This window comes from Carex rostrata, chromosome 3, assembly GCF_964058835.1.
Source record: "Carex rostrata chromosome 3, lpCarRost1.2, whole genome shotgun sequence".
In the NCBI taxonomy this organism is placed as follows: Eukaryota; Viridiplantae; Streptophyta; class Magnoliopsida; order Poales; family Cyperaceae; genus Carex; species Carex rostrata.
This window is the reverse complement of record NC_135920.1, coordinates 13,491,166-13,505,076: the sequence shown is the minus strand read 5'-3', so window position 1 is coordinate 13,505,076 and position 13,911 is coordinate 13,491,166. Positions and strand designations below refer to the sequence as shown.

The 13,911-nt window shown below is 38.9% G+C and overlaps 1 protein-coding gene across 12 annotated transcripts; it reads left to right on the top strand.

The window, feature by feature from the left end:
* Window positions 1-1,157: 1,157 nt before the first annotated feature.
* G2484-1 (protein) lies at window positions 1,158-13,469 on the top strand. Of its 12 annotated transcripts, none has more exons than XM_078299670.1 (17): window positions 1,158-1,583; window positions 2,486-3,495; window positions 3,847-4,029; window positions 4,403-4,549; window positions 4,863-5,173; window positions 5,838-6,193; window positions 6,280-6,332; window positions 6,428-6,541; window positions 6,783-8,327; window positions 9,309-9,415; window positions 9,502-9,610; window positions 9,718-9,898; window positions 11,537-11,604; window positions 11,683-11,798; window positions 12,111-12,785; window positions 12,901-12,994; window positions 13,133-13,469. In XM_078299670.1, the coding sequence occupies exons 2-17, from the start codon at window positions 2,496-2,498 to the stop codon at window positions 13,147-13,149; spliced, it is 5,076 nt and encodes a 1,691-aa protein (XP_078155796.1). In that variant the 5' UTR covers window positions 1,158-1,583; window positions 2,486-2,495; the 3' UTR covers window positions 13,150-13,469. The 12 variants fall into 12 exon arrangements, 10 of the variants coding, with proteins under 10 accessions (XP_078155796.1, XP_078155795.1, XP_078155793.1 ...); XM_078299669.1 differs by having other exon boundaries at window positions 13,130-13,469; XM_078299667.1 differs by having other exon boundaries at window positions 9,715-9,898; window positions 13,130-13,469.
* Window positions 13,470-13,911: the final 442 nt, after the last annotated feature.

Genomic DNA, 13,911 nt, shown 5'->3' with positions numbered 1-13,911 from the left:
GTAATAAATGTGAAAAAGGATAATATGGAAATAATTGGTAGAAATGAAATTATGCCGATAGCGAGAGAATTTCGTTAAATTGGTTAAACCAAAGAGTACAGGTAGAGGAGGATAAGTGAGCTTGGTAAGAGAGATGGGTTACGGTGTGGCAGTTCAGGTGAACTCACCGGGGGTTTGAGATTTTTAGGCCATGGTGATAAGGTAATTTTATTTAAAGCAATTGATTTATAATAAACCGAAGTATATAAATAAGCCGGGGTATTAAGAAATAAATTGGGATATTAAGAAATAAACTGGGGCAATCCAAACCAAATTCACAATATATAAAAGTTTGGTCGGTTTGGTTATTTCTGTTTTGCAAATTTTCGAACCAAACTGAACCAAAATTATACTTCAGTTTTAAAAAGCAAACCGAACCATTTGATCTAAACTAATTCGATTCAGTTCAAAACCAACTAAACTGGACCTAATAAACACCCCTAGTCACAATCTTAGAGCATCTCCAATCACCAATTAAAGTTAATTGCTAAATAGCCACGTCACTGAATTTAGCAATTAAAGAGATTCATAATTGCTAACCCCGCAATTACTTCTAATTTCTTAACATGTCTCCACAGCGATATTATTTTAGACAATGAAAATTAAACATTTCAACAGTGCATCTTTAAAAAATGATTTCTTATGAAGCAATTTTGCTGAATAATTGCTAAATAAACAATCCTTCTACAACCCACAAATTGAATTAGTAATTACACGTAGAATTTAGCAAACGGAAAAAAAGCACGATGCAGATGCTTACATACGATGCAGATGCTTACATAGTTACATTCATATTTCGATTTCAAACAAAAAGTTTTTCTCGATTACTGAGACCGGTTTGTTCCGGGTGCAGCGGAGTATCCCTCGTATTTGACGGTTCGAAATTACCAGGCGTGCGACTGTGCCAGCTTTTAAGCGACCTGGGCCCAAAGAGGGTGTCGAAGTTCCGAAGAGAACCGGTTCGTAGTCCAGGACGACCCCACCGAACAGTTTATTAGAAACTTTAGTATCTATAGTCCAGGTTTACGTAAAAATTGATACTAATCGACGGAGCACAAATAAGCCATAGGCGCAACTCCAACACTGCCTACGGGCTACAATCAAAAAAAAAAAAAAAAAACTCCAACACTGACAAGTGTCCCTACACCATTGCAAGTACGTGGGGTCTATGGTCAGTTAATGATTCTTCTCTGACATCATCGTTTTTGCCACTGGAAATCCTAACTCCGAGGTAAGAGTCTGAAAAGAGTTGGTGCAGGTGTGTTTTGTGCGCATTACAAGTGCTTTTCCTACTATTTTTCCTCGCTCTTTCTTTCCCTCTCTCTCGACTTCTCAGTTCTTCTAGTTCGGTTTGTTATTTGCTACTAGTGGTGGTTTTTAATTTGGCAAAACGAGCTCTCATGTCGAGAATTAGCTGTTCTAGGGTTTTGGTCTTACTAGGTGATGAAACCGAGGAGAGCCGCTAGATTTAGGGTTCCAAGGACTAACGACTTAGATTTCTTCTACGGATGGAGCGGGGTGCAAGCATAGACTTCCTTTTCCAGGTATTAGCCTTTTCAATCCCTTTTTCAGGAGTTTTTTTTTAACTTTTGTGCTCGACTACATGCAATTGCTCCCTGTTGCTAATGTTTCTCTTCCATGGTTGTGATAGGTCCAAATTAGGTTGTTTTTGACGTAAGTTCAAAAGTTTTAATTAGAAATTAGGGTTTTAGTTTGTCCAAAGGTCACAACCATGTCCAAATTAGGTTGTTTTTGACGTAAGTTCAAAAGTTTTAATTAGAAATTAGGGTTTTGGTTTGTCCAAAGGTTGCCTTTATTTTGAATTTGGGTTTCTATCGGTGGGAATTTCTATCAGCAGACAAAGGAAGGGAGCTTTGCCAATTGTTGAGCTGGCGATGATTAATTTTAATTACAATATTTAATTGATCAATGGAACTTCTTAATTGACGACGGATGCGTTTTCTTTGACTGCAATTTGGGCTTTGGATGCCAATTAATTTCTTAATTTATAGGGCTTTGATTGTGCAAGTTGATGTACCCAGATTTGAGGTTGGTTTTGGCATGGTTGGACAAATCTAATCAGTTTTTTTGTCCATGTGATGATAAATGTAAAATACATCCCCTCCTGAACATGCCAAAGAGCACAAATTGAACACAAGTAAAATGAAAAATGAAGGAATAATTCCAGAGAAACATTTTTTTTTTTTTCATTTTAGTCTACTCCCCAATAATTGGTTTTCCTTTATCAAATTCAACAGAACTTAATTTTTAAAAGATTCTGATTATTTCATGACTGTTCTAAATTTTTGTCTGTTCCACTTTGGAATCTCATGGGTTTTAAATGAAAACCAAAATTAATGGAACTTAAATCCTTAGGAGTCTGATATTGTTATGCTATGAGTTTGTTCTGCCTTATCAAAGGACGTCAACTGTTTTGTGTTTTCAGGTCTCTATCCATGGATTATGATGAGAATGACTTTCAGAACCAAAACTTTGAACTAACTAAAGAAGACACTAGCAAATTTCCTTCAATTTTACTCCCATTTTCTCTTCCAAAATTTGATATTGACGAGCCTCTTCACGTCCCTGTCAGGTTCGATTCCCTAGCTGAACCAGACTGTTTATTCACCATAACAGGCCTGTGCTCGGGTAGTAATTGGATCAACGACTTCTCACCTCAGAACAGCACAACAAAATCAAAAAATGTGTGGTCGGAGGCCACTTCGTCAGAATCTGTTGAGATGCTGTTGAAGTCTGTCAGAGAAGAAAAGCCCATAATGGACAGCGGGGTTCCACGTGAGACTTTAAATGGTACTGATTATTCTCACATGATGGATATGGATCCAAGTGGTAGCATGCTTGACCATTCTAATGACCGTCAGATGAGGTCTAGTGCTGAGGAGTGCATTACCGAAGAGAAACATATAGAAAATTCTCTTGATTCGACCAAGTTGCCTGAGAGCTCTGAGGGTTTGTTAGAGGCTATTACTTACCCAATCAGAAATTTAAACAAGGAGATGCAAAACAAGGAAATATCTCCTTTAGCTGAGCGTTATGGTATAGATGCTCAGTTTGAAAATGTTAGCTACCCTCGAATAGGTACTCCTCTAGTAAGGTCTGGCGAAGAAAACAAGGAACTTTCTGATGAAATTTTAAATATGGGGGAAAAAGAAAAAGCCCATCTGGAGACTGAACAGTTGGTTAAGGAGGATTGTGAAAATACCAAAGATCTTACCAGTTCCATTGATGAGAGAAAACAGAAGGATATGGCTGCAGCAAATGATGAACAGGGTGTAATTGGCAAAGAGACTTCTTCTAAGGAGAGAGATTTAACTTCTATTACTGACAATGTTGTATCTGATGGCATGGTACATGATTCCCTGAAAAGTAAAAGTAATGAACAGGTCACGACTAGAGATGGCTCAGTGGTGGGTGATGCTATGAAGGAGCAATCTGGTAAGCTTATTTTCTTTGTGACTTCATTTATGAACTTCTTATTACTGTGTTCTTTTGTAATCATGTGCATGTACAATTCGTTTTCCCTTGCGCCCTCAATAGCTTATAGTTTGCACACCGTTTGAACCTTTGATTTTTCTATGTTTATACAAACTTTTTTTAGAAATGATATTCCTCTTCATTTTTATTTGTTTATATGAAATTTTTGGAGCACACATCCAAGTATGAATGATATTTTGCCATTTTGGAGTCTACCGATGCAAAAAGGAAGATTTTTTAATATTGCATGTGTATAGAACCCTTTATAAAACAATATCCTTGCCATGGAGATCAATAATGACATTTTAGCAGGATCTGATCGTACTGCAGAAGTTGAAACACCACCATCAATGCCAGCACAGGATAGTATGAGGCCATCTGAGCATAGTTCTGGAAAAGGAAAAGAGGCTTCTACAGACCTTTCAGACTCTGTTATGGCTCCTGAAGCAGCTAATATTGGTTCAGTGTCAAAAGAGACCCTTCCGCCCCAAGCAGGTAATTTTTTAACTTCTTGAACTTCTCAATTTCAGTTGGTACTTGCTTGCATATGATTGTAAGGTAATGATATGCTCAGTTTTTCACTATATAAATTAAGTCTCACTTAAATCTCAGTTGTTCAATTAAGCCTTAATAACCTACAATTGTGCAATTAAGCTAAATATTATATGTTGCCTTAATGATGTTATGTTTTGTAATCTTCCATGAAATAAAGGACTAATTTGGCCTCTGTTTAATTGCAAACCTGTAACAAGCACAATGGTTTGCCAAAAATAAAAGCACAATAAATGGGGCAAATGTGATGTAGCCAGTGCCATTTTTGACCTCAGTATTGACTAAAGGAGTCTTTGTTTCATTGCTGTTTACACAGATGGTGACAAGATCTTGACCCCTCCACCTCCATCTATGGAGGGCAAATCTTCTCCCATGGCGTCTGAAACTGATCTGGATATTGGTATAGGCAAAGCTAATGCTATCTCAGCGGATGAGGCACAAGGATCAAACCCTTGTACAGAAGGTCTCTCTCTCCCTCCTCTCCTCTCCTTTCCTTTCTCTCTCACTCTCACACTCTTCCTCTCTCTCCCTCCTCTTCTTCCCCTCTCTCAGCCTTTATTCACACAAATACAGAAATCCTGCTTTTATGGCAATTTGCAACTATGGTTTGCTTTTTTCCTGGATTTTTTGGGTTATCTTGGTCCAATTTGTAGTAAAGTAAGAGTCGGTTTATCAAAAACTGATCTCAGTATGTCCTGCTCAAGTGTAATGTTATCCAATGAACTTGCTCTGAGACATATGTTTATACATAATGTTTTGATCTCCAATGATCTCAGATGTTGCAAAAGATGACACCATAACAGCTGGCACAGGCACTGACAACAACCAAAGTTCTACCGAACTAACTTGTGGTTCACCTACCATCATTAGTGGTCGTCTAGATGAGACTAAAGAAGATGGTGTTTTAGACGACCTTGCTCAGGATGCAAATAAAGCAAAACATGGTTTAGAGTGTTCAAACCGTGATACCATAGCTTCTGAGGATGATAAGAGCTTCTCCTTCAATGTGGTGGCGAATATACCTGAGAGAGAGACTGTGCCTAACTGGAAGCCTTTTCCCAGTATGAAGTCGCCTGATATTGCCACGGTAAAACTCCCTTACATGCAAGCATGCGAAATATAGTAGACATGAATTGTATTTTCTCTCATTTTCTGTTCACTCTTCTATAAAGGTGAAGATAAATGTTGATCTTCATGCTCAGGAGTTGTTTTGCAAAAGAATATGAAAAAAGCCAAAATTTCCAATATATATTATCCGATTCTGACTCATGAAGCATGTATTCAGGAGTCTAGCTTCAACAACAGCATAATTTACCCTCGAAAAAATTACCTAAGAAATTCAGTGTCATTTTTATATGTACAGTATCTTGCTTTTATAACCTGAAAGTGCCTGCTAAGATTCATTTTAGTATGACCTAGCCCATTTGAAGGGAAGTTTAAAAATAGGAGAGGTTAGTCCAAATGCTCTCTTACGAGTCTGAAAACTATATATAGGAGAGTCCAATCATAGTAATTTGTTCTTTTGGCCAATTTTTTTCACTTTGCAAAATGATGTATGATCTTTTTGTTATGGAACAAGAACACTATAACTACTCTAATTGCATATTGCAAAAAAGTGGGTCCATGTGTGCTTAGGACTTTGTGGGCAGGTTCTTGGATACATGCTTTAAAAAAAATTTCCTGTATGATCATCAATTTAAATCTTCATATTTTGATTCATGTGTACATCTATGATTGAAACTTGATCATAGCCTTCAAAGGGGAGTTCCAAAGGTGGAGCCCTCCCTGGCAACACCACGAAAAACAAATATGAGGCCACAAACGTCGTCAACACTCCCAAAACTGAGGAAAAGACACCTGACCCTTCTCCAAAGAAAAAGCATGAGAGGAAAAAGACTCAAGCAGCCCCATCTCCCATAAAAATGGAGCCAACGAAGAAACGTCCTCCAGGTAGTAGTGGCAGGGCTCGTGTCAAAACCCCATCTTCAGCATCTGGTTTGCCTGATCTGAGTGCTTCAGCTTCTTCAACTCAATTGGCACAACAACCTTTCACTGATTTACAGCATGTGCAGTTGCGTGCACAGATCTTTGCTTATGGATCTCTTATGTGAGTGCGACTAGGTGTATTTTTTGTCACCATGATTGGGTTCTTTTTCTTTTACTGTTCTTATCTTTTGTTCTTTTACAATGTAGTCAAGGGGTGCCACCAAGTGAAACTTATATGGTCTCTGCCTTTGGAGATTCGGGTTAGTGTAACACTTTGGCCCTTTTTTCGTTTTGGTATTGTAAGTTTTATCTTTCTTGTGTTTGTTTATTATTGTTGGAAACTTGTTAATGTCAGGTGCCGGAAGGAAAAAGTGGGAGGCAGCTTGGCGTACTGCCATGGAGAGATATCAGAATCAGAAGTCACCTCTGAGTGCGAGTTCTCCTGAGACACCTGGTAGTTCTCAACCAGGTAATTTCTCATATAGAAAGTATGAACCAATGATTGCAATTTCATCTGGTACAATAAAACTTTTGGCTGGTATGCATCTGATCCTCACTGGACCATCAATATACCAGTATTGTACTAGATTTCCTATACTAGAAAATCAACTTCCACTTGAGACTACCATATCCCTGATACATTTAATGTTTTGTTTGTTATTTGTTGCATTACTGTATCATATGATGTCTATTCATTCTGGACTCTATAGTGCACCGGTCAACTGAAAGCGCATCCAAGGAAAGTGCTGCAAAAAGAAAGTCATCTGCTCCTGGGAAAAAAGCTAGTACTAAATCTGAAGTCCCCACAACTCTTACTGTGCCATCAGTATCTCCTATACTTCCTGCATCCCTGCCAAGGGGAACACACCTTGACTTCACCCAGAATGTGTCTCCATCTCCAATGTTTAACCCATATCAACCATTGCAAGTAAAACACCAGCCGTCTGGAACAGGGACACCATGGTTATCTCCTTCGCACCCAAACCCTTGGTTACTTTCCACCCAGAGCTCTGTTTTTAAGACTACAACGGTTTCACCCGTTCCAACTGCTGCTACTATCTCTACCACTGTTGAAGCATCAAAGATAACACCCCGTAGAAAGACACCATCCGCATCGGTACCACTGCCCCCTTTGCCAGTTGTTTTCCCACCTACTAATTTTCCAGCAATCGCTTCTGCTGCAAATACTACTGCAAGCATAGCACCTGTTTCTGCTCCATCAAATGTTATAGCTACAGTATCTCCTCCAGCAAGCATAGGGGCAACGGATACACAAAAAATAACAGTTGTTTCTCCTCTTCCTACTGTACCCCCAACGACAACACCTAAAACAAGAAAGAGGAAGAAAGCACCTGGTACTCCAGCGACAGAGCCTGAGAAACTACAAGTTTCATCACCTATGGCCTTGATCCCTACAAGTAGTTCTCCCTCGACTCAACCAAAAATTATTTTTACTGGACAGCTAGCTTCTGGCACATCTCTTGTTACCCCCACCTCACCTATTCCAAGTTACCCAGTGGTAAGTGCTAACATCTCCGTGGGACCCAGCGAGCATAACAAGACTGTTTCTGAAGATACAAGCTCTAGAATCGAGCAATCTAAGTTGCATGCTGAAGATGCAGCTGCACATGCGGCTGCAGCAGTCAGGTATAGTCAAAGTGTGTGGTCCCAGCTTGGTGCACAACGAAACTCTGGTCTTACCTCAGATGTTCAACAGAAGTTAGCTTCAGCTGCAGTTGCTGCTGCCGCGGCTGCTGCTGTCGCCAAAGCTGCAGCAGCTGCTGCTAAAGTTGCATCAGAAGCTGCATTACAAGCCAAGATGATGGCTGAGGAGTCAGTGAGGCCTCCTCTCATGTCTGAAAAAACTGGGCCCCTTGGATCTGTGCAGGCTTCATTCATTTCTATGGCTAGAGAGACTGCAAAGCAAAGAGTGGAAGCTACTTCTGCTGCTGCAAAACGAGCTGAGAACTTGGATGCAGTGATCAGAGCAGCTGAGGTTGCGGCTGAAGCAGTGTCTCAGGCTGGAGTTGTGGTTGCTATGGGAGATCCTCTGCCACTGGGGATAAAAGACCTGTTGGAGGCTGGTCCTGAAGGGTACTGGAAGGCACATTTTTCTAAAACAGAGATAGAGAAGCAGCTTCCTGCCACAACTAGTCACCTCCAACTCGAGATTGGAGAAGCTCGGCCAGAGAATCAGGAAAAGGTGAAGGAGCAGTCTTTAAGTACTCAAAAGGTGCCGAGAAATACTGAAGCAGGTAACATTTTTTAGCCATTCTATCTGCTTTGTTTTGTAAAGTGCCATGCAGGCAACATGCATTGACTAGCTCTTGTTGAGTGCTAGCATAAGATAATTGTTTTTATTAGCATAATTATCTTATTTTTTTTTTTAAAAAAAAGAGGAGAAAAAATATCTTTGGTTTGTTCTCAATTAAAGAGTTAAGGACTGGTCATTATAGTATCTGTTGTTTATTGATTGTTTGAACCAGTGTTTTTAAATCTGACCGCATGGACCGCATATGCGTATGCAGTCGGCAGCCATGCTTAGAACATCATGCAGTCCCTCTCATGCGGTTTTGAATATGTGGGTGCAAAATTTAATATGCGGCGCATGGAACCAAAATTAAATATGCGTTATGTGGACCCAACACAAAATCTCAAATTCAATTGCTCTCTGACTCTCTCCTCCAAACCTAAATCGATCGTCTCTCTGGCTTATTTAGAATTCAATCCCTATTAAGAAATGCATATCAGAATGGATATGCTCAAAAGAAAATTACAAGCAAATTAAATAAGCTGATTACTAGTAATGTTCATTTTGGTCTGATACGCACATTGGTTTTTTACACAATTACTAGAAAGACAATTCTAGTTTCTGATATGCACATTGTTTGTAATTTTGTATAATCTGTTTTGCTGTTTAGAATAGAGCTGCATATATAATTGCTGCTTCTATAAGTTGTTTTGTTGTTTAGAACAGATCCACATATTATAATTGTTGCATACATAATTTTTTACATGAATTTATGTGGAAATAAATTCAAATGCACACATATGAATATATATATACATACATACATATGTGAATCCTCATTTTGAAATCTGCATATGTGGCCACATAACGCATATGCGGTATGCAGTATCCTTCTGCATGCATGAAGAAAACCGCATTTAAAAACGTTGGTTTGAACATCTGTTTAAATTTTTACACATTTACTGTTATGTGTTGCCTGTCACAGGGAAAGCAACAGATGTCCCAGTTGCTTCTGAGAAAGATTTTACTGTCAATGAGCTGCCTTCAGCAAAAGAGAAGGAAATTGGCTTCCAGAAAGGATCCCAAATTGAGGTTAGTAATTTCATACTATTATGTTTTCTTTCCATATTTCTTTTCGTGCTTGTAATTCTGATATGTTGTCTTGTAATTTATGGTAGGTGTTTGCTGATGAGGCCAGCCACAAAGGAGTTTGGTTTCATGCTACAGTTCTAGATGTGGAAGAAAACCGGATACATGTATGCTACACTGATCGCTTTGCTGATGAAGGTATTCTTTTTCCATCTAGTGTTTTCATTCTGTCATTTCACTTGTCTTTTTTTCTTTTAATTTATTATGGACCAACCAGCCTCATAGCATTACCTGGATTGAAGCAGAATTGGGGCAAGTCAAAGAGTGGATTGTACTCAGAAATGAAGGTGACAAGCCCCCAAGAGTACGTGCCGCTCATCCAGCGACTGGTCCGAAACCAGAAGGAACAAGGAAGCGTCGTAGGGAGGCTGTTGGGACTTCTTCCTGGGATGTCGGAGATCATGTTGATGCTTGGATCAGAGATGGGTAAGTTGTTCTTTTCTGGACTTTGCTTGTACTTCCCGATGCTTCCTCTGATTTGCTTGACACATTTGAGGGTTATTTGCAATCACATTAAGTTGATAATGAGAGGATGATTTTTCTTTTTATTTTAGAAAAAGTGACACACCAGAGGTGCCACCTGTTTCATTCGAAACATCGAACCTATGTTTTACAAAACTCAATTGCTACATTTGAGCACCTTGCTCAGAAATAACATCGAATCAACTATGGTACCCCGCTACTGATAATCCATGTACCAGTAATAAACCAGCCTAACCCTGTTCGTATATTTATAACAGCTATAAATTTTTTAGCTGTGCTCTCTAACTATCTAGCTAATACAGCAGCAACCATCAAACTTAAAATTTGCCACGAACTCCAAGATTTATCATAAAAATATGCTAAAATATAAGAAGTTTTTATTTTAGTTCCTCCTTATGCTATGATTTGCGTTGTGCCAACGCTGCCACCATGCTTGCTATCATCTCTTGTCCTCCAGGTTGAGGCACACCATCTCCATCCATCAATCCCAGACTCTTCTCTATTTGCATCATAAAATCCTCTACCCCTCTGGAATGTTTAGAGAGTAATTGCCTCCAATTATTCCCTAAACCAATCAGCCAATAGTGTTGCAGTGAATTAACAAAAGCAGCAATTGACTTTCCAGTCTCTGGTACCCCTTCTTTAAACACTATTCGATTTCTCTCCATCCAGGAACTCCACAGGATTATAGAAAAAAACAATTTCATAGCATTTTCTTAAATATTAGGTATTTCTACTATAGCCCTCCAAATTTTTGCAACTGAAGTAGAAGTCATCTCACAGTGATTGTATCTTGTTAACCAAATCCAAAGTTTGATGCACTGTTTTGAACAAACAGGTGATCAACTGTTTCTCTACCATCGCAGAACACATAAATTTCACTATCTATCCACTTTCTTTTATATATAATATCTCTAAGTCAAAAATCTCTTTTGTGAACCATTCAACAAAATGTCTTTATCTTTAATGGCACCTTTGTTTTCCAAATTTTGCCTAACTAAGTACAACTGTTACCACCAAAGTTCAGCCACTTGTACAGAGATTTTACTGGAAATTGTCCACAACTATCCCAATTCCATGGCAGCTTATCAGTGTCATTACCAAGGTTTCACTATTTTTGAGTTTTGATCAGATCAGCCCATTCTTGGGCTAAATCTCCATGTAAGCTTTTTCTAAATTGTAAATTAACAATATCATTCCTTAAAAACAAATATGCAAGGATACATGTTGCTGATAGCACACCCTGTACAGTTTAGGAAACAAATATGCAAGGGTGATATTTCTGCATTATCAATCCTGCCGGAAATCAATATGTGTACCATTTTCCGCCTGAAAGTAACATCTCGTTTGAACTGTCTTTGCAATCAATTACAGCTTTCCAAAAATAGTAGAAGCTACTTATCCTATTCCTGTACTTGTTAGTACAATAATTTCCCACAGACGAGAGGATTAAATTTAGTGTGAAGAATGACTAAATCGGACTTAAGCTCAGAAGTACAATATCTTATTTTTAGTGAAAGGTGAATATAGTCTAACAGTGCTTGCTTGTTCAGCTTATAATTTGACTTTTTTTTCTCACAGTTGGAGAGAAGGAATTGTGACTGAGAAGAGCGATGGAGATGGAACCAAATACACCGTTCAGTTCCTAGGTAAGTTCAGTAACGGTTCATTACCTCATAATCTGTATTTGCTGTGTGAGTAGTATTTAGGCTCTTCTGTGAATGCAGTTGCAGGTGGGTCTTCAGTTGTGGAATCTTGGCATCTACGACCATCTCTCATCTGGCAGGATGGCCAGTGGTCTCTGTGGTCACGCTCCGTTGCCAAGAAAACTCATCCAAAAGAGGTTACTTTTAATTTCATTTAGTTAAATCTCCCCCTCTATAACCTCAATTTCCTGCATTCTATTGTTTGGTGGCATGGTAGGGGTTACGAGGTTAGTAAAAAGACATTATTCTGTCTGAGGGATTAGTAAGGCTGCTGAATTGTGTTAATTGAGGTGTAGTTCCACAAAATTGAGAGGTTCATTATAGAACTGGGGGAACAGGTATGGTTATTATTCTCTTGCTGCTGAAGCAAGGTTCAGCACCAGCTTGCACCTAATTTGGCAGCACTTCTATTAAATTTAAAGTTTAAAATGAAATTGGTGTTTATGCAGGGCGAATCTCCTTATGAAAAGCGTCAGAGGTTTGGCCAGCTTGAATCAGATCCTAATCAAGCAACAACTGCTGCAAATGCTAACCCAGGGCCTGTTCTCCAGAAAAAGTCCGAAGATTCTAGACCACTGAATTTGCCAGCTGATGATAAGGTTTTAACCATGGGGAAATTTACAATGGGTGACCCAAACTCAAAGCGTGCGCGCGCAGGTTCCCAGAAGGAAGGTTCCAGGGTAGTATTTGGTGTGCCAAGACCAGGCAAGAAGAAAAAGTATATGGACGTGAGCAAGCACTATGACGGAGGGAAGCCTGACAAGGTAGCTGCTACTGCCACTGAAGCAAACTCTAACCCTAGTGTTAAACCTGCAAATTATCTGATGCCCCAAAATAGGGCACCCAAATCAAAAGCCGAGCCGAAAGCGAAGGAAGCTGCCGACTCCAAACAAAGGGCTGGAGTTAAATCTGGAAAATCTCATGCCTTGAACAGCAGTGAAACTAGCTTAGATTCCTTGTCAGAACAGCGGGTTCCGCCTAGGAAGAAATTAGGCATGTCCCACGAGCATGATGTAGGAGGTAAAGGAAAGGCCATTTCTTCTGCTGCTGGAAATGCTGATAGTTCACTTGCTGACTCATCTGAACCACGGAGGTCTAATCGTCGTATCCAACCCACCTCTAGGGTAAGTGTTTTTTTTTTTTTTTAAACAAAGAAAGCTGTTACTTACATGTTCGTTGATGTAGATACAACTTTTAACATCATATTGTGTATATTTTTTGGAAAATTATTTTATTTAGTTGCTGGAGGGGTTACAGAGTTCTCTCATGATAGCCAAGGTACCAACTGACAAGGGTACACGAACTACCCTCAAAGGTGGAGTGCCTTCAAAAGGTACATGTCCAGTGTTTCTTTTTCAATAACTTCTCTTTCTCATTGATTAAATTATGTATATTTTTTTTTCATTAATAATTTACTTTGTTGGTTAACTTCGGTTTTTCTTTGTATTTGATATTTAAAATACTGAAGCAGACCGAGTAAATGGCTGAAAGGAGGTCAGAAGCAGTGTTAAGAATCTCGTGTACATAGAGGTGTACCCTGTTAAAATTGGTGTGTAGATCTTGGGTTGAAAAGCTTTGTTTTTCTGGTTCTGATGTAAAATGTTAGCTAGCTTAAGTTAGGTATTTTTCTTTTTGTTATATTTAGTTGGTTGTTGTTTAGTTTACTGCTGACATGTTGTATCCTAGCTAAACAGAAAACTTAGGTGTAAGCAAAGGATGCAAATTCCTTGACGCTAATGCTCCGGTCGTGTTATGTTGAATCAGCTTCGGCGCCTTTAATAACTTAAAGAGGAGTGTATTTTAGTTGTTGAATAATGGGTCTATTGTTCCTGTAAGAGCAGATTGTATTAGAATTTAGTGTATACTCTCGTATAGTCGTATTGTTTCATGGGACATGCTGCCCCAGGCCGCCATAGGATATTATTTTAATTTAAGGGCTGTTGTCTTACATTTATTATTCCCGTTAGTCTAGATCTCCGCAGCAGTTTTGTTATTCAAATAAATTATACAAGCTGTTTTTTTTTTTTTTTTGGAAAAGTACTGCAAATGCTACATGTATCATATCTGATATGGTGCGTGCAAGAGATCGATACCTATGTCCCTCGTTTCGACATATTACCTTGCTCGTCAATCTTCAGTCTTATTGCGACTTCGCATCTCCTAAAATACACTATATCTGCACTGTTTATCACGAATCATAATTATTTTCTCTTCAGTATCTATTTGCATGCAAAATCAGATGGCGCTACT